At 43.8% G+C, this 19,069-nt stretch overlaps 1 protein-coding gene across 4 annotated transcripts in view; it reads left to right on the top strand.

Moving 5' to 3' along the window:
- gng4 (G protein subunit gamma 4) overlaps window positions 1–19,069 on the top strand; it is a 33,576-nt gene that overhangs the window by 10,340 nt on the left and 4,167 nt on the right. Inside the window, exons 1-2 of one of the 4 annotated variants that reach the window (XM_078213405.1) lie at window positions 1,959–1,972; window positions 10,138–10,264. In XM_078213405.1, the coding sequence (XP_078069531.1) occupies window positions 10,178–10,264 (87 nt within the window). In that variant the 5' untranslated portion in view covers window positions 1,959–1,972; window positions 10,138–10,177. Of the gene's footprint in view, window positions 1–1,958; window positions 1,973–10,137; window positions 10,265–19,069 lie in introns of those variants that run through there. The other 3 variants (XM_078213403.1, XM_078213404.1, XM_078213406.1) reach the window with 3 other exon arrangements.

Raw genomic sequence — 19,069 nt, 5'->3', positions numbered from 1 at the left:
AATCTGCAGCCACATCATCTGAAACCTTTAGGGCACTAGTTTTTGATGCATTGATAAAAGGTTATTTTAAAAAAAAATCAAAGCTAATGGCAGACTCCAGCAGTGCTACACGCCCAGCAAGTGATTCTTCCCCCTCACATGATCCTCTTCCCTGTGGTGTTAATTGCCTCTCCTGACTTGAACACGATACAAGGCAGATGTTTCCTTTGAACATTTCTGGTGCCCGTTTTAAGCTGACAGTAATTATCAAATCTGCAGACTCGATGTCCTGCAGGGGTGCTGAGGGGAGCTGAGGAACCCAGAAAAGGACACATTAAAACAAAAAACAATGTACGTCTTCCGAAATCGGACTTGCCACAGATTTACCGCTAGAACAGGATTATGTATATTGGTTCTGTAACCCAAGGAGCTAGGTAATATCAGACATAAATATAGGATGTATAGTGCAGACAGTAAACCAGATAGTCCACACAAGCCTCCTCCCAGCTTCCTTCACCCAACTCCATCAACGAGTGGTATGTTTCGCATACAATCAATAGATTAATAGTCGTGAATTTTTCAGACTCCTAATCTCTGGTTCAAAACCCAAGCTTTTGAAATAATATCTTAATGTAGTATTTGGAGGAGTGCCGGGGTCGGGGGGGGAGCAGGGGGTTTGGGGGGATTAACTTTCACTGACCTAAACAGGCAGAAGAATGGCCCCTTGGTGCAGTAAAGGCAATAGCATTGGCTGCAAGTTCTTCTCTGCTGAAGTGTATAATCATGTTTATTAACTTTCTCCTGTGTTTCCATCTATTCTGAACACAGAAAGCCAACCAAGATTTAAGTTCTGAAATGTAAAAGCTAATTCGTTTTGGACTTCTTTGGATCCTTGATATGATCCAAGGTTAACAGCTCCAGATCCACAGTTTTGTCTGTGTGCAGATCTTGACAGGAAGAGAGCTGGTTCAGTTACTTTAGACTTTCATTCTGGCCATCTCCAGAGAACAAGTAGCACCTACATGTTATACAACAGCAGGTAGCAGGAAAACTTGTATCATAGAACTGAAACATCTGTCCCATACTGTGGTGATTGTCCCTTTGAGGGCAACACGGAGAAGAGGATCACTTGGCTTGAGAGACCAATTGGGACTGAGAGTGAGTAATCCTCCCAGGGGTGGAGTCTTACCTTAGGCAGAAGACATAAGTTTATTTATTAGTGTTACAAGTAGGCTTACATTAACACTGCAATGAAGTTACTGTGAAAATCCCCTTGTCACCACACTCCGCCTGATCATGTACACTGAGGGAGAATTTAGCACGCCAATGCACCTAACCAGCACGTCTTTCAGACTGTGGCAGGAAACTGGAGCACCCGGAGGAAATCTATGCAGACACGGGGCAAGCGTGCGGACCCCGCACAGACAGTGACCCAAGGCGGGAACTGAACCCGGATCCTTAGGGCTGTGAGGCAGTAGTTCCACAACCATTGTGCTACTGCTAGGGACTGGGGCAACCAGGGAGGGGAGGGGCTATCTTCCACAGTTTTTTCCTTATTGATAAATACCTTTTGTGTTCCTGAACAAGTCTCTGAGTGCGCAACATTACGAGGGTGGGATGGATTATGGTGACGCAGCCTCTGACCTGACACCTGTGAGTATCCTGTTTGAGTTGAAGTCTGAAAAAAGAAATACTCACCTGGATGCCTGCCTCTGGGTGAACAGACGCATTTCAGATGTAGAGATAGTGCCAGACCATGAGGGGCAAATGCAGAATGAGCTGTATTGGTCAATACAGTCTGAAGTTTAAAAATACATAGAAAAAGAATCAAAGAAAATAACCCTCAGGAGCAAGAGCTGCGATTTTGTACTCAGGGAAAAGTGGAACTTAAGTTTTAAAAAATCTCTTATAAAAAGAGAAGAGCAGAGAGAGTAGTGTTTTTGGTGAAAAAGGAACTGCAGGACCTGTTCCAGGAGCGCGGGGAAATGAAGAGGTTGGGATTGCTGGGCTCTCGGTCACACGTGAGCCTGCCGAGGTTCCAGGTAGTGATCTCTGCACTGAGGGACTGAAGGCAGCAAGGCTCTAAAGCTTTTAAGAGGAGCAAACCTTTTTTTTAAAAAAAAGTTAGCAAGTTTTAAAAATGGCCCTTGGACCTCAAGAGCTGTCAGTCATTTCATCTTGTTTTAATATCTGCTAGAGCTTTCAATCTTTTTGCGATTCCTCTTTATGTTCAATAATTCCTGGTTTCTTTTGAAGTCTTTCATTTCTGTGTGTCTTCTGAGGGAAATCCATCGTGTTCTTTCTGCACAAAGCCAGCTCACACACGGAACCTTCATTTCTACTTCTCTTAACTTCAGTCAAACCCTTTTTGATTTCACTGTTGGTCGGGTCGGTCTTGTGGCCTGTCAGACCACAAGATCTGCCAATGAAATTGACAAAGGAAAGAATGGCACATCAAAAGGAACATCCAAATGGCCAGAGGAAAATAAGCTACAGAGATCGCCGAGGTAGCTTTACATTATAAAAAAGAGACATTTTTATAATTTAGGAAAGGTTCAGAGGAACAGCAGATTCATGTCAAACTTGAAAAACAGTAAGAAGTTTAACAACACCAGGTTAAAGTCCAACAGGTTTATTTGGTAGCAAAAGCCACACAAGCTTTTGCTACCAAATAAAGCTGTTGGACTTTAACCTGGTGTTGTTAAACTTCTTACTGTGTTTACCCCAGTCCAACGCCGGCATCTCCACATCAAAACTTGAAAAACACAGAGAACCAGGTACTACTGACAGCAGTCGAAAAATCGAAAAACCACATTCTTTATCAATGCATTGATAACAGCAACCACAAGAAGACACAGTGCAATGGACAGGAAAAGTGGAGAAGACCCTGGGGAGGAGGGCCATGCGAGACCCCTGGGGAGGAGGGCCATGCGAGACCCCTGGGGAGGAGGGCCATGCGAGACCCCTGGGGAGGAGGGCCATGCGAGACCCCTGGGGAGGAGGGCCATGCGAGACCCCCGGGGAGGAGGTCCATGCGAGACCCCCGGGGAGGAGGGCCACGCAAGACAATAAATGACCAAATGAAGGATAACAAGTCAACACTCCATCGGAGACAGACCCGACCAACAATGAAATCAAAAAGAGAAGTAGAAATGAAGGTTCCGTGTGTGAGCTGGCTTTGTACAGAAAGAACACGATGGATTTCCCTCAGAAGACACACACAAATGAAAGACTTCAAAAGAAACCAGGAATTTTTGAACATAAAGAGGAATCGCAAAAACATTGAAAGCTCTAGCAGATATTAAAACAAGATGAAACGACTGACAGCAAACTTAACTTTATTTTATCAAATTTTGCAACTCTGCTTTTAAGGAGAATGTAATGAAACAAAGAAGAATACGCTGAATTCCACAAAAACACAACTAGAGCAGAACACGTCCAGTGAAAAATTGAATCAGGAGAATAAGAACTTGAAGAAGGAAGCTTGACAATGGGAAATTAACTGAAGCAGTAAATACAGTGAAATTGACAGCAGAATTAGCAATTCAGACAGAGAAGAAAACTGAGATTACGCGTCAGTGGGCAAATCAATGGCAGATACAGTATAATTTGGATAAATGTGAGGTTATTCACTTTGGAAGCAACACCAAGAAGGCAGATTACTCCCTGAATGGCTGTAAATTGGGAGAGGGGAGTGTGCAGCGGGACCTGGGTGTCCTTGTGCACCAGTCACTGAAGGTAAGCATGCAGGTGCAGCAGGCAATAAAGGCAAATGATATGTTGGCCTTCATTGTGAGAGGTTTCGAGTACAGGAGCAGGGATGTGTTGTTGCAACTATACAGGGCCTTGGTGAGGCCACACTTAGAGTAGTGTGTGCAGCTTTGGTCTCCTTTTCTGAGGAAGGATGTTCTTGCTCTCGAGGGAGTGCAGCGAAGGTTTACCAGGCTGATTCCGGGGATGGCGGGACTGACGTACGAGGAGAGATTGACGAAGTTAAATCATTTTCGCTGGAGTTCAGACGAATGAGGGGGGTCTCGTAGAGACTTATAAAATTCTAACAAGACTAGATAGGGTAGGTGCAGGGAGGATGTTCCTGATGGTGGGGGTGTCCAGAACCAGGGTTCACAGTCCGAGGATTCAGGGTAGACCATTTAGGACGGAGGTGAGGAGACATTTCTTCACCCAAAGAGTGGTGAGCCTGTGGAATTCATTACCACAGGGAGTAGTTGATGCCAAAACATTGAATGCATTCAAGAGGTGGCTGGATACAGCACTTGGGGTGAATGGGATCAAAGGCTTTGGGGAGAAAGCAGGATTAAGCTATTGAGTTGGACAATCAGCCATGATTATGATGAATGGCTCGAAGGGCAAAAAGGCCTCCCGCTGCTTCTATGTCAGAACAAGATTGCTGAAATAATCACACTAATCGAAATGCAAGATGACAAAGATTTTGAATTGAGATAATTTGATTTATTATTGTCAAATGTATTGGGATGCAGTGAAAAGTCTTGTTTCTGGCACTATACAGACAAAGCATACCGTTCATAGAGTACATAGGGGAGAAGGAAGGGAGAAGGTGCAGAATATAGTGTTATAGTCATAGCTAGGGTGTAGAGAAAGATCAACTTAATATAAGGTCAGTCCATTTCAAAAGTCTGATGGCAGCAGGGAAGAAACTGTCCTTGAATTGGGTGGTATGTAATCTCAAATGTTTGTATTGTTTCCTGATGGAAGAAGGTGAAAGAGAGTATGTTCAGGGTGCGTGGGGTCCTTGATTATGTTGGCTGCTTTTCCCAGGCAGCGGGAAGTGTAGACGGAGTCAATGGATGGGAGGCTGGTTGTGTGATGGACCGGGCTATGTTCACAACCTTTTGTAATTTGTTGTGGTCTTGGACAGAGCAGGAGCCCATACCAAGCTGTGATACATCTGGAAAGGATGCTTTCTGGACTCCCCCACCATCGGGAATATCCTCCCTGCATCTACCCTGTCCAGTCCTTTTAGAATTTTATAAGTCTCTGAGATTCCCCCTCATTCATTTGCACTCCAGCGAAAACAATCCTAACCTAGTCGATCTTTCCTCATACGTCAGAAAAGGATGCTTTTTACAGATGGTGCATCTGTAAATATTGGTGAGAGTCATAGTGGACATGCCGAATTTCCTTAGTCTCCTGAGAAAGTAGAGGCGTTGGTGGGCTTTCTTAACTATAGCGTCGGCGTGGAGGGACCGGGACAGGTTGTTGGTGATCTGGACACCTAGAAACTTGAAGCTCTTGACCATTTCCACTTCATCCCCGTTGATGAAGAAGGGGGCATGTTCTCCACTGCGTTTCCTGAAGTCGATGACTATTTCTTTTGTTTTGTTGACATTGAGAGAGATTATTGTTGCCGCACCAGTTCACCAGATTCTCTATCTCATTCCTGTACTCTGTCTCATCATTGTTTGAGATCCAACCCACTACGGGTGGTGTCATCTGCAAACTTGAAAATTGAGTTGGAGGGGAATTTGGCCATACAGTCATGTTGGAAAGAGAAGAAACTTTAATCACATAACCCAAGTACCAGAAACAGAGTACCACAACCATTCCTTCACACACGACACACACAGATTGTGAAAGAACTGTCAAGACATAAGGACTTTGTTGTATTGTGATGATACATGCCTGTAAAGTGCTCAGCAGATCAAGGTCAATGTGGAACTGGAGAGTAGTATCACCCACAGAGTGAAGTATGTAGTCACACAGTCAGAGAACAGTCTAGGAAAGGACTCAGTGAGCAGCAAGCCTATATGGAAGTGTTCCATGCACGACCATATTTGCAACAGTACATAGTTAAAGCCTACAATAAAAATGTTTATTTTTGGATGCACAAGCCTCAAGATCTCATCGATAAGCCATAAGTACAAAATATGACATAGTTTTATAATATGAAACTTGGGTAACAGGTCAAGATAGTACCTGGAATTAATATCTCTATGACCAGACTTCTGTTGTACCCAGCAGACATGGAGGGACAGATCGTTTGTAATCATGTGGATCACTGGAGGAATAGAGAGACCCTCCAGCAGTCAGTGTTACCATCAAGAAATGTTTTTGAACCTGTGAGCACTGAAGTACCTGATCAACCTGTTATAACTGATGCCTCTGTGGAAGCAAGTAATAATGAACTGCCTGTGCCAGAAGAGGTACTCATTATTGCAGTTAATGTTGATCTGGTGGAAGCATCTCAGACTATAGACTTGATCTATAATTGTCCAACCCGTGTGTATAATGTTTAGCTAAAGTTTGAGGCTGCATAACTTAGTTATTGAAGATTGTAAAAAGGAGTTAAAGGGGGAGGGATGTGATCATTGCCCCTTTAAGGAAAGCACAGCAGAAGAGGGTCACGAGATAGGGTAATCATCCCAAGGGGTGGAATCCTACTTTTGGCAGAAGTCACCTAGAAGACATGTAGGGACTGGGGCAGTCAGTGGGTTGCTCTAGGGCAGCCAAGAGGCTGCTATCCTCTACAGTTTTTTCTTATTAATAAACACCTTTAGTGTTCTTGACAAAGTCTGTCACCATTCACACACCTAACCTGAGTTTTAAAAACAAAAGAGATCATATTTTTGAAATCAGATTTGAATTTTTCGCCGTGAGTTTCCAATCCCTGTCAGATTGGTGTTCTGTATTCCCTGAGGGCGGCATGGTGGCACAGTGATTAGCACTGCTGCCTCTCAGCGCCAGGGATCCTGGTTCAATTCCCAGCTTGGGTGGGGTTTACATATTCTCCCTGTGTCTGCGTGGGTTTCCTGCCACAGTCCGAAAGACATGCTGGTTCGGTGCATTGGCCATGCTAAATTCTCCCTCCATGTACTCGAACAGGCGCCAGAGTGTGACGACTAGGGGAATTTTCACAGTAACTTCATTGCAGTGTTAATGTAAGCGAACTTGTGACACTAATAAATAAACTTTTAAAACTTAGTGGGGTACAACTTCCAAAGAAATCCAAATCGAATCTTGTCTCTTTGCCTAGAACCTTGCACCTCTTTGTTTTAAATATCTATCCACTTTTCCCTTCAAAGATGCACTGGTCTCTGTCTCAACCATTCTGTGGTGAATCATTCTCTGCTCCAACAGCCCTGAGTAAAGAAAACCTCTCCCCGACCTACTGAAATAGTTTTTCCCCATGCATCCTATCAAAATCCTTCATGTTAGGTTTTATCCAATCTCTTAAACCATATCTGCTTCAGTGGAAATTCAGTATCTCAAGTCTTTTCTCCATAATTGTAGTTTTTCATCTCTGGCGTCATTCTGGTGAATATAAGCTGTGCATTCACTACAGCTTCTATCTATTTTCCAGAATTGGTCCAAAAACTGTAAACAATCTGGCTAACAATTGATATGTAAAGATTCACCATTACTTGCTCTTATACTTTATGTTCCTATTCATTAGTATGGTACAGAGAGGGGGAGTTCAAAATCCCAACCTTATATTGCAATTAAACGTTCATTTTAAACCCCCTTTAAAATGTACCATCATAGATTGAGAAGATTAATGGGAAGCCAGGGGATTGGGAACCTTTAGAAACCAACAGAGGACTACTAATAAAGAAAAGGGGGGCGGGGGGATGAAATATAAGGGTAAGCTAGCCAATAATATATAAGAAGATTGGAAGAATTTTTTTTAGATATATTAAGGTACGAGAGAGGCAAGAACCACTGGAAAATGAAGCTGGAGAAGGATCAATGGGGAACAAAGAAATGGCAGAGGAACTGAATAGATACTGATAGATTGCGTCAGTCTTCACAGTGAAAGACACCAGTAACATACCAAAAATTCAACCGAGTTGGGGGCAGAGGTGAGTGTGGTGGTTATTACTAAGGAGAATGTGCTAGAAAAGTTGAAAGGCCTGAAGGTGGATAAGACACCTGGGCCAGATAGACTACACCCCAGGGTTCTGAAGGAGATAGCTGCAGAGATTGTGGAGGCATTAGTGGAGATCTTTCAGGAATCAGTGGAGTCAGGAAGGGTCCCAGAGAACTGGAAAATCACTCATGTAGTACCCCTGCTTAAGAAGGGAGGGAGGCAAAAGATGGGAAATTAAAGGCCAGTTAGTCTGACCTAGGTCCTTGGTAAGATTTTAGAGTCCATTATTAAGGATGAGATTTTGGAGTACTTGGAAGAGCATGGTAAAATAGGGCAAAGTCAGCTTGGTTTTGTCAAAGGGAGGTCATGCCTGACAAATCTGTTAGAAATCTTTGAGGAAGTAATGAGACAGAGAGCCAGCAGACATTATCTAAATTTCCGGAAGGCCTTTGACAAGGTGCCACACAGGAAGTTGGTTGCTGAATAAGAGCCCATGGTGTTAGAGGCAAGATACTGGCATGAATAGACAAAATGGCTGACTGGCAGAAGGTGAAGATTGGGGGCAAAAGGGGTCCTTTTCAGAATGACAGCCGGTGACTAGTGGAGTTCCGCAGGGGTCAGTGTTGGGACTATAGCTTTTCACCTTATATATCAATGATGTAGATGAAGGAACTGACGGCATTGTGGCTAAGTTTGCAGATGATACAAAGATAGTTGGGAGGACAGGTAGTTTTGAGGAGACAGGAGACTGCAGGACTTGGACAGATTATGAGAGTGGGCAAGTAAGTGTCAGATGAAATATAGCGTGGGAAAGTGTGAGGTTATGCATTTTGGTCGGAAGAATAGAGGCATAGGCCAAAATTTTACCGGCATGTCCCGCCAGCTCGCGGAACGGAATTCTCCGTTGGCCTCGGGCAGGATTTTACGAGCCTCGGCAAGGTCCTAAAATCCCAGCCATAGACTATTTTCTAAATGGGAAGAGAATTCAGAAATTGGAAGCACAAAGGGACTTGGGAATCCTAATTCAGGTTGAATTGGTAATTGGGAAGGCAAATGCAATGTCAGCATTGATTTTGGGAGGACTAGGATACAAAAGTAGGGATGTACTGCTGAAGCTGTATAAGGCTCTGATCACACCACATTTGGAATATTGTGAGCAATTTTGGGCCCCGTATTGAAAGAAGGATGTGCTGGCCTTAGAGAGGGTCCAGAGGAGGTTCATGGGAATGATCCTGGGAATGAAAGGCTTGACGTATGAGGAACGTTTGAGGACTCTGGGTCTGTACTCGATGGAGTTTAGGATGAGGGGGATCTCATTGAAACTTACAGAATACTGAAAGGCCTGGATAGAGTGGACGTGGGGAAGAGGTTTCCATTAGTCAGAGAAACTAGGATCCGAGGGCACAGCCTCAGAGTAAAGGGACGACCCTTTAGAACTGAGATGAGGAGGGATTTTATCAGCCAGAGGGTAGTGAATCTGTGGAATTCATTGCCACAGAAGACTGTGGAGGCCAGGTCATTGCGTGTTTTTAAGACAGAGATAGATTCTTGATTGGTATGGGGATCAAAGGTTACAGGGAAAAGGTGGGAGAATGGGGGGTTGAGAAACATATCAGCCATGATTGAATGGCAGAGTAGACTCCAAATAGCCTAATTCTGCTCCTATATCTTATAGTCTTATGGAGAACAATTATCACAGTCCAGATTTTTCGTGTTTCGCCGTATAGGTAGTTTCTACCATATTTCCAGCAAAATTCAACAATACAGGAGCAGGCTCCATGGAAATCCCATTTTTACAAGTTTAGGTTGACCCTCTCAAAGTGGAATTGTACCGCTGTAAAATTTGAGTTGGTTATTATGATGCTGTCCTTCTCAGAATGTGAAGGGGCAGTAACGTTGGTTAATGTGGCTGGTATCATTGTGCATCTTTGCCCTTCCCTGGAGAGTATTGCAAGGGTAGAAGCAGGATTCACAGGCTGATTAACCAACAGCCAATATGGCAGCTAATGTTTCCACAACCCAGATGATGAGGGTGGGGGAATCTCCCATGGGCAACGCATATGAGAATCTGAGTGGTGTGAATCCAGAGTGAGCTCCAGGCTACCCAGATTGGGGAAATAAGCCTGCACCTTCTGACTCAGCAGCAAAGGGAAAATTGGGCCCACAAATGAGATCACAGTGCTAATCCCTGACCCAATATGGGTTGATTCTGGAAACTGTGGTGAATAACAGTATTAACTTTTCATATGTAAATATCTGAGGGAATGCAATTTAGATTGACATCTTGACGCTTTACATCCCTTGAACTTCAGGGCATGTCATTTGATTTGAAGGTTTACAGAGTGACAGGAAATGTCGAACAACAGCACAGCCAGCATTTCTCAGGCCAGAAAAGCAGTAGAACAGCTGAAGATGGAAGCCTGCATGGAAAGAATGAAGGTAAGCAGCACTTTCCAAAGATTCCCAGTCGACAACTTTAGAAAAATAACGGTTCTGAGACATGTTGTAAAGAAAGAGGGAATTGTCCTTATTTTGTTTGTTTTACAATGATGACGTGAGAGGTGATTGTCGTCTTTGCATTCAGATTTTAAGATAGTTAACATCACGAGGCTCTTTTCATTCTCAAAGCTGATCACGGCCTTGCCCTTCCTGTGTGATATCTTCGAGAGCCAGACTGCTTTTTGACTGAGGTGGAGATGGCAGTATACCAGAGGGAGGTAACATGATGTAAGCCTCCTGGACTAATCTGGGTCACCTAGAGAATTCAGAGAGGAGTGTTCCAGATTTTTTTCCCACATCTGGCCTGGAGTTACTGATCTGCTTTTTCACCACTTCCATTAGACAACATGGTATGATAGGAGTAGGTAATCAATTGGCAAGATGATTGTGGTGTCATAACTGTATGGAACAGGCTGCTTGGACCAGTTTCTTGTTTGACCTCCTTACATATTCAAATATCCCAACATGCACCTTCTGTTCATGTAACCTAATTCTTGCTCCTCACCATCAGTAGTTCTTCATTATATTGCACCACCAGCATCTCTTCCCCCCCGCCCCCCCACAACCACCCCCGGCCACCACCTCACCCCACCGACTGAAATCTCTTTCCTCATCATCTCCCGCAACCTTCAAAAATCTCCCAAGGACACCCCTGGTTTTTTTCCACCCTCTCCAGAGCTTGGTGCCTATCTATCTCCTTGTTATGAATTATTGGCTAAACGGCTGACCCGGCTCTCTAGGCTATGTGTAAACATTGATATTGATTTGATTTATTATTGTCACATGTATTGGAATACAGTGAAAAAATATTGTTTCTTGCACGCTATACAAAGCATACCATTCATAGGGGAGAAGGAAAGAACAGAGTGCAGGATGTACAGGCATAGCTAGGGTGCAGAGAAAGATCAGCTTAATATAAGCTCGGTCCATTCAAAAGTCTGATGGCAGCAGGGAAGAAGCTGTTCTTGAGTCGGTTGGGACGTGACCTCAGACTTTTGTATCTTTTTCCCAATGGAAGAAGGTGGAAGAGAGAATGTCCGGGGTGCGTGGGGTCCTTGATTATGCTGCTTGTCCAAGGCAGTGGGAAGTGTAGACGGAGTCGATGGATGGGAGATTGGTTTGCGTGATGGACTGGGCCTTGTTCACAACCCTTTGTAGTTTCTTGCGGTCTTGGTCAGAGCAGGAGCCATACCAAGCTGTGATATAAAGAACAAAGAAAAGTTCAGCACAGGAACAGGCCCGTGGCCCCTCCAAGCCTGCACTGATCATGATGCCTGCCTAAACTAAAACCTTATGTACTTATGGAGTCCGTATCCTTCCATTCCCATCCTATTCATGTATTCGTCTAGTTGCCCCTTAAATGCCGCTATCGTACCTGCTCCCACCACCTCCCCTGGCAGTGCATTCCAGACATTCACCTCCTGGATATTTCATCAAATGATTTTCTGTTGTTTGCCGGCCCTCTTGAGGCTTTTATTCCCTCCATCTCCAATAGTTTTATAACTAAAACATAATTGTGTTCAAAGAAAATGGAAAAACAAAGCAACTTTTTGATATCGCTCTGATTTTTCTCCTGGATGTTTTTTGTTCAGTGTGTCCAGAAGATTAATGTTTAACTGCTGGAGGTTCCAGGACTATCCTGGAAGGTTGTCAACTCAACACCAGCTAGACAGGGGGAAAAAAATCAGACAACTGGGTTAGATGCAAAGCAGAGGAGTGCCAGTGACTCATAGGTTCTTTCCATGTCTCATTTGGATGGTAATGACACAGCATTTAATGACACATTACCGTACTCATTAACAGCATATATCTTACACTAGGCTATGGTTGAATGCAGACGTTTCAATATAATGGTACGCCCACAAGGCAATTGAACAGGGAGAGAAAATAATCTCAAAAAAATGAAACCACTTTGGAATATGTTCCTCATTAACCCTCCCTGGCTGGCTCTCTTCGTTCTCCCGGCTAAATAAAGAGATTTTACAGCCAACTCTTGCCTTTGCAATTTTGAATCTCCCCAAAAAGAGCAGTAAACATTTTAATTAGATGTTTTCACGCTGCCAGAAATCTACACTGCCTGTGATAATCTTTTAGTTGCATCGCGTGATGCCTCCTTCCAGGCCCTGGCTACGTTTGATTTGCTCCCATTAGGAGCTGACAGACTCTTATTATCAGATGACAATGGGGCTCCGAACAGGGCGGTTGCAAATTGGTGCATAGAACATGCAACACAGAAAGCTGCATCCTTTCAGAGAAACAAGTGGCATTGATTGTTTCAATGAGAAGGTTTTCCTCCTGTCACTGAAGCTTCCAGGATAATTATAGAGGAGCTCCCAGAATTTCACAGGCTTATTAAATCAACAATCTCCATCCTTCCCTCACTGTAAGGGCTCTTGACAGCGCATCAACAAATCACATTTATTGTAACCTGCATTTTTTTAAAAAAATGCCAGAATGAAAGCAAAATAAGTTTTTGTTTTTGTGAATGTGGCCCAACAGGCTAATCTGCTCCACCTCACACTCACAGTAACACATTGGCATCGATGTGGCAATACCTCAAATTTAAAAATGTTCGTCCTCAGATCCACCCACAGCCTCCCACCATTCTAATTCTGTAACCTCCCTCCTCCACTACAGCCTTCCAAGGCCTTTCTTTTGCCCCATCACTGGTAGCTGTACCTTGACCTACTGGTAGAATCATAGAAACCCTACAGTGCAGAAGGAGGCCATTCGGCCCATCGAGTCTGCACCGACCACAATCCCACCCAGGCCCTACACCCACATATTTACCCGCTAATCCCACTAACCTATGCATCTCAGGACTCTAAGGGGCAATTTTTAACCTGGCCAATCAACCTAACCCGCACATCTTTGGACTGGTGTTTCTAATCATGTTCCTTAGGAAGCCACTTGAGATGTTTCACTATTTTAAAGGTTCTACAGAATTTGTTCATATAATCAGTGTTTCCTGGCCATAGAAAATGTGGGATATAGTGTGTCCATTATTTAAAAGGTACAGAATCACTTTTCAGCCTTTTGGCTAAGATCAAGTGTGAGATTGAGCCCAATATCAGGTGCAATGTCTTTTCCTGTCAGCTTGGATCTTGTATGTCTCTCTAGTGGGGACAATGAATTGGATTCAATTGGAATTTGAACTGGCTTTTGGAATAAGTAAGGAGATGGATTAAGGGCTCGCTCTGTTTGCTCTGCGCATTGGCTTTGTAACTTTAAGGCATAAAATTAAATTTTTAAAAAGGTGCTGAAAGGTTTGCTGGGCTCTCCATATGGATCAGATTGTGTCTTGTATATTTTGGATTGTGAAAGTAATGCTGAATGTTTAGAAATTACTGGTTAGGCCTCAGCTGGTTATTGTGTCTAATCTGAACACCAAACTTTAGGAAGAAGGTCAAGACTGAAAGGAAACTGTGGAGCCAGTATTCATACAGAATTGGCTTTGTGCTGTCCTGATTTGTGAGCCTGATATCATCTTTCTGACAATTTCTGCCCCATGCCCCTCCATCAGGGTTGGAGCGGGTATATATATCTCAGTTGCGGAAAGGGTTGATTTAATCCTAGTAGTTTGTGTGTGGCTGTGCATGAGCCGACAGGACTGTCAATCAGCAGATCATTGAGTTTCCACATCAGTGAGGACAAAGAAATATCCAGCACAGAGGGAAGCATTCAGCTTATTCTTCAATAGTTATCCATAAGACCATAAGATATAGGAGTAGAATTAGGCCATTTGGCCCATCAAGTCTGCCCTGGCATTCAATCATGGCTGATCGGTTTCTCAACCCCATTCTCTCACCTTTTCCCCATAACCTTTGATCCCCTTACCAATCAAGAACCTATCTATCTCTGTCTTAAATACACTCAATGACCCGGCCTCCACAGCCTTCTGTGGCAATGAATTCCATAGATTCACCACCCTCTGGATGAAGAATTAGTCTTGTTCCTATATGCTTCCCCCATAGTCTGCAAATTTTTCACCAATTATATATCTAGCTCCCTTTTGAAAGTTACAACTGAATCTGTTTCCATCACCTTTTCAGGAGGGGCTTTCTAGATTTTAGCAACTTGCTGCATAAATTTCTTCTGATCTCCCCCCTGGTTTTTTGCCAATTAGCTTGAATCTGTGTTCCCCTGTTCAGACTCCCTATTTACTCTTACCAAAACCCCTGATTATTTTGTATACTACCTCTATCAGATTGTCCCTTGAGCTTCTTTGCTTTAAGGAAAACAATCTTTCTGTGTAATTGAAATCCTTCATAGCTGGCATCATTCATGCAATCTCTTCTGCACTGTCTCCAAGGTTCAATATCCTTCCTAAAGTGCGGTATGCAAATTGGACACAATCTCCAGCTGAGGCCATATGAAGATTTAACAAATTTTCTTGCTTTTGTAGTCCATGCTTCTATTTATAAATTTGAGGATCCCTTATGCTTCTCATTGACTTTACAATTGTACCATTTTATTTATGTTGTCTCATCCTGTTTTCAAAAATGCATCATTTCACACTTCTCTCCATTAAATTTCATCTGCCATGTGTGTGCCCATTTAACCAGCTGTCTGTTATTCTCCTCCTCACTGGATTTTTATTACTGTTTATGTGAAGAAGTGCTTCTTGACAACACCCTTGAAGGGCTTGCCTCCAAATTTAAGGTTGTTGCCCCCTAGTTCTGGCTTTGCCACCCGAGGAAGTAGTTTCTCTTTATCTATTTTATCGATCCTATTAATGTTTTAAATACCTCACAGTGATTACCCCTCAGACTTCTAAACTCAGGGGAACATGGACAAGTTTTGGCAATTTGTCCTCATCGTTTCACCTTTTATGCCTCATTTAGTAACATAAACACTGTCCATCATCACCCCTTCCCTCAGCTGCTGAGTCAGTGCTCCAGGCGGGTTGAACACATTTGGAAGAGGTACTGAGGGTAGCATGGTCACAGAATGTACTCTGGGCGATGAGTAGCTCATTAGTGATGGAATAGCCGAGTTCTGAAGGGTATATCTGCCCGACTGAGAATGCTGAGAGAATAAAGGAGCAGGAGTAAGCCATTCAATCCTTCGAGCCTTATCCACCATTCAATAGGGTCATGGCTGATCTGGTTGTGGTCTCGGGTCCACTTTCCTGTCAGCCCCATAACTCTTGAATACCTTGCCCAACATAAAACTGTCTTACTCTGCCTTGAATAAATTCAATGACCCAGTCTCCACTACTTTTTGGGGAAGAGAATTCCACACACCAGCAACCAAAAGGAAGTCACCTTTGTCCCCCTAGTCTCCCCAACAAGTGGAAACATCCTCCAGGTATCCACCTGGTCAAGTCCTCCTCAGGATCTTTCAATAAGATCGCCCCTCATTCTTCTCAACTCCAACAGGTATAGCCCCAACCTGTTCAACCTTTCTCCATAACATAAGCCCCTCATCCTAGGAATGAGTCAAGTGAACCTTCACTGAACTGTGTCTGATGCAATTATATATTTTTTAAAGAAAGGAGACCAAAACTGTGCATAGTATTCCGGATGTGGTCTCACCAAGACCCTCTACAGCTGCAGTAAAACTTTTATATTCAATACCTCGTGCAATAAACACCAAGGTAATGCGATTAGGAAGGCATTAGATCTGCCTTCCTAATCGCTTGTTAACTTTGTGATTCATGTTCCAAGACACCCAGATCTCGCTCTACCACGGAGTTCTGTGATGATCTGTCTCCTGTTAGAAAGTATACTGCTCTTCTATCTTCCTGCTAAAGTGCACAAGTTCGCGTTTACCCATATCAGACTCCAGCTCAGCAACGCTGAGCCAACGTTGACTTAAGTCTGCAGGTGCTAACTGCAGATATAGTTTTAAAGTTTCTTTATTTATTAGCGTCACAAGTAGGCTTACATTAACACTGCAATGAAGTTACTGTGAAAATCCCCTAGTCGCCACACTCTGTCGCCTGTTCGGGTACACTGAGGGAGAATTTAGCATAGCCAATGCATCTAACCCGCACTTTGGACTGTGGGAGGAAACTGCAGCACCCGGAGGAAACCCACACAGACACTGGGAGAACGTGCAAACTCCTCACAGACAGTGACCCAAGTTGGGAATCAAACCCGGGTCCCTGGCACTGAGGCAGCAGTGCTAACTACAGTGCCACCATGCTGCTCTGCTGTCCAGGATTGCAGTGCACTCCACAGATTCCAACACACTGCTGAAGGGCACACTACCAGCCCTACCAGTTCTGTCCAACCTTATTTATTTCATTAGTCAATTAGTTAATAATTTACACAGATAAATGAATAGAAAGTTGCATCCATCTAGCTTAGAGACAGGGAAGGAGACTCGCCAACTGCTGGAGGCTGAAAAAAGTAGAAAAAGGAGCATCTCTGTGTAGCAAATTCCCAACTCCTCATGCAGTCTATGTCTCACTCAGGCATAGTTTCATGTCCACACGCCCTCTATCCAAACCCATGAGAGAAAACGCACTTGATCTCAACCTCACCAATCTACCTGTCACAGATGCACCTGTCCATGACAGTATTGGTCGGAGTGACCACCGCACAGTCCTTGTGGAAATGCGGTTCCATCTTTACCATGAGAATATCCACCATTGTGTTGTGTGGCACTACCATCATGCTTTGGAACAGAACTAATTGCTCAAATTGGGCATCCGACAGATGCTGTTGGCCAACAGCAGATCTGTATTTAAACACAATCAGTAACTCCCTGATCTGGCAGATCCTTTACTCTAACATTATCAGCAGGCCTGAGGACTGTCCCTGGTTCAAAGCGGCATGTAGGAGAGCATGCTGGGAGCCACATCAGCCATGTCTAAAAACAAAATGCCAATTTGATGAAGGTACAACACAGGCCTGCAATGCTAAGCAGTATGTCACAGAGAGCTAAGCAATCCCATAACAAGCAGATCAGGGCAATCTTGCACATCCGATCATGAATTGTGGTGAATAAAATCCCTATCTTCAATGATGAGACAGCCCATCACATCCGTGCAAAAGACCAGGTGTTTGCAACCTTCCTCAGCTAGAAATGTTGAGTGGATGATCTATCTTGGACTCCTCCTGAGGTCCCTATCATCCAGATGTCAGTCTTTAGCCAATTTGACTCACTCCACGTGACATCAAGAAACGGCTGAACACATTGGATATAGCAAAGGATATGGGCCCTGACAACATTCTGACTGTTGTACGAAAGAATTGACTCCAGAACTAGCTGGGCGCCCAGCCAAGCTGTTCCAGTACATCATCAGTTACGTGATGGAAGTTGTTGTTGACAGTGCTATCAATAATCTGTTCACTGATGTTCAGTCTGGGTTCCACCAGGGCTACTTGGTTCCTTACCTCATTACAGCCTTAGGCCAAATGTGGACTAAAAAAATTGAACTTGGTGAGGCGAGAGTGACTGCCCTCGATATCAAGACAGCATTTGACTGATTTGGCATCAAAGAACCCTAGAAAAATTGAGGTCGATAGAAATCCAATCCACTGAAGTTAATTATCAGCAAAAGTAAAAGACTAGGCAATAATGATCATAATACTATTGAATTTCACATTAAGTTTGCCAGCAACATACTCCAATCACAGACAAGAATCTTAAACTTCAACCAATCATTTACATAGGAATGATGGGAAAGCTGGCTAAGGTTGATTGGGTAAATCCACTAAAAGGTATGGCAGTAAATAAATAGTAAGAAACATATAAAGAAACAATTCAATGTTCAACAATGATATGATACATTACATTAAAAACAAAAAACTTTGCAGAAAAGATCCACCCTTAGTTTACTAAGGAGTCAAGGATGAAACGACGAGGCTTATAATGCTGCAAAGAGTAGTAGTACGCCTAAGGAGTGGGAGTATTTTGGAATCCAGGAAAGGGCCCCCAAAAAGTTAGTAAAAGAATAAAATACAAGAGGAAATTAGCCAGAAATATAAAAATAGATTACAAAGGGCTTTTTACAAGTATATGAGAAAGGAGAATACTAAAGTAAATGGTGGTCCCTTAGAGATAGAAGAGAATTTACCATGGGAATGAGGAAAAGACAGACATTGAACAAACACTTTGGCCGGATTCTCCCAGCCCGCTGCGCTGCCCGAGTAGCGCAGTGGGCCAGTAGACACTAGCAGGGAGCCATTAGCAGGATTCGCAACCAGTGTCCAGCTGATTGCGAGTCTCCGAGCTCTTTTTTTCAACGTAATCAGCTCCAGGCCGGAAATCAGCACAGAGCTGATTACCATATGGAAATCTCAACTTCCATATGAATAGCGGGCCCGGGACGGTAGTCTCCAGGCCGCTAGCGACTCCCCAACCACCTACCAGGAGAGGTTCCTGCCAGGAGAGGTTCCCACCAGCAGGCTTTACAACTGCTCCCCACTAACGGGGAACAGGTATCCTCACGCTGCTGGTGGGGACAGAGGGGGCAGGCCTACAGGGGGAAGTGATCGATGGTGGTGAGGGAACTGCTGCCATTCTGCAATAGAATTGTGGGAGAGGGAGGGAGCGATTGAGGCTGGTCATTGCCCTCCCAATAACATCACTGTGGGTTTACCTACACCAAATGGGGCGCAGTAATTCAAGAGAATGGCTCATCACCACCTTCTTGATGGCAATTAGGGATAGGCAGTAAATGGTAACCTTGTCAGTGATGCTGATATCCCAAGAATGATTAAAACAAAAGGCGCAGTAATGAGACCGGTACAGCCAGGATACTTTCCCTCCACATCATTACGGTAAAACCAT

The sequence above is a fragment of the Mustelus asterias genome, chromosome 5 (assembly GCF_964213995.1).
Source record: "Mustelus asterias chromosome 5, sMusAst1.hap1.1, whole genome shotgun sequence".
Taxonomy (NCBI): domain Eukaryota; kingdom Metazoa; phylum Chordata; class Chondrichthyes; order Carcharhiniformes; family Triakidae; genus Mustelus; species Mustelus asterias.
Note: the sequence above shows the minus strand (reverse complement) of the source record. Positions and strands in the feature narration are given on the sequence as shown.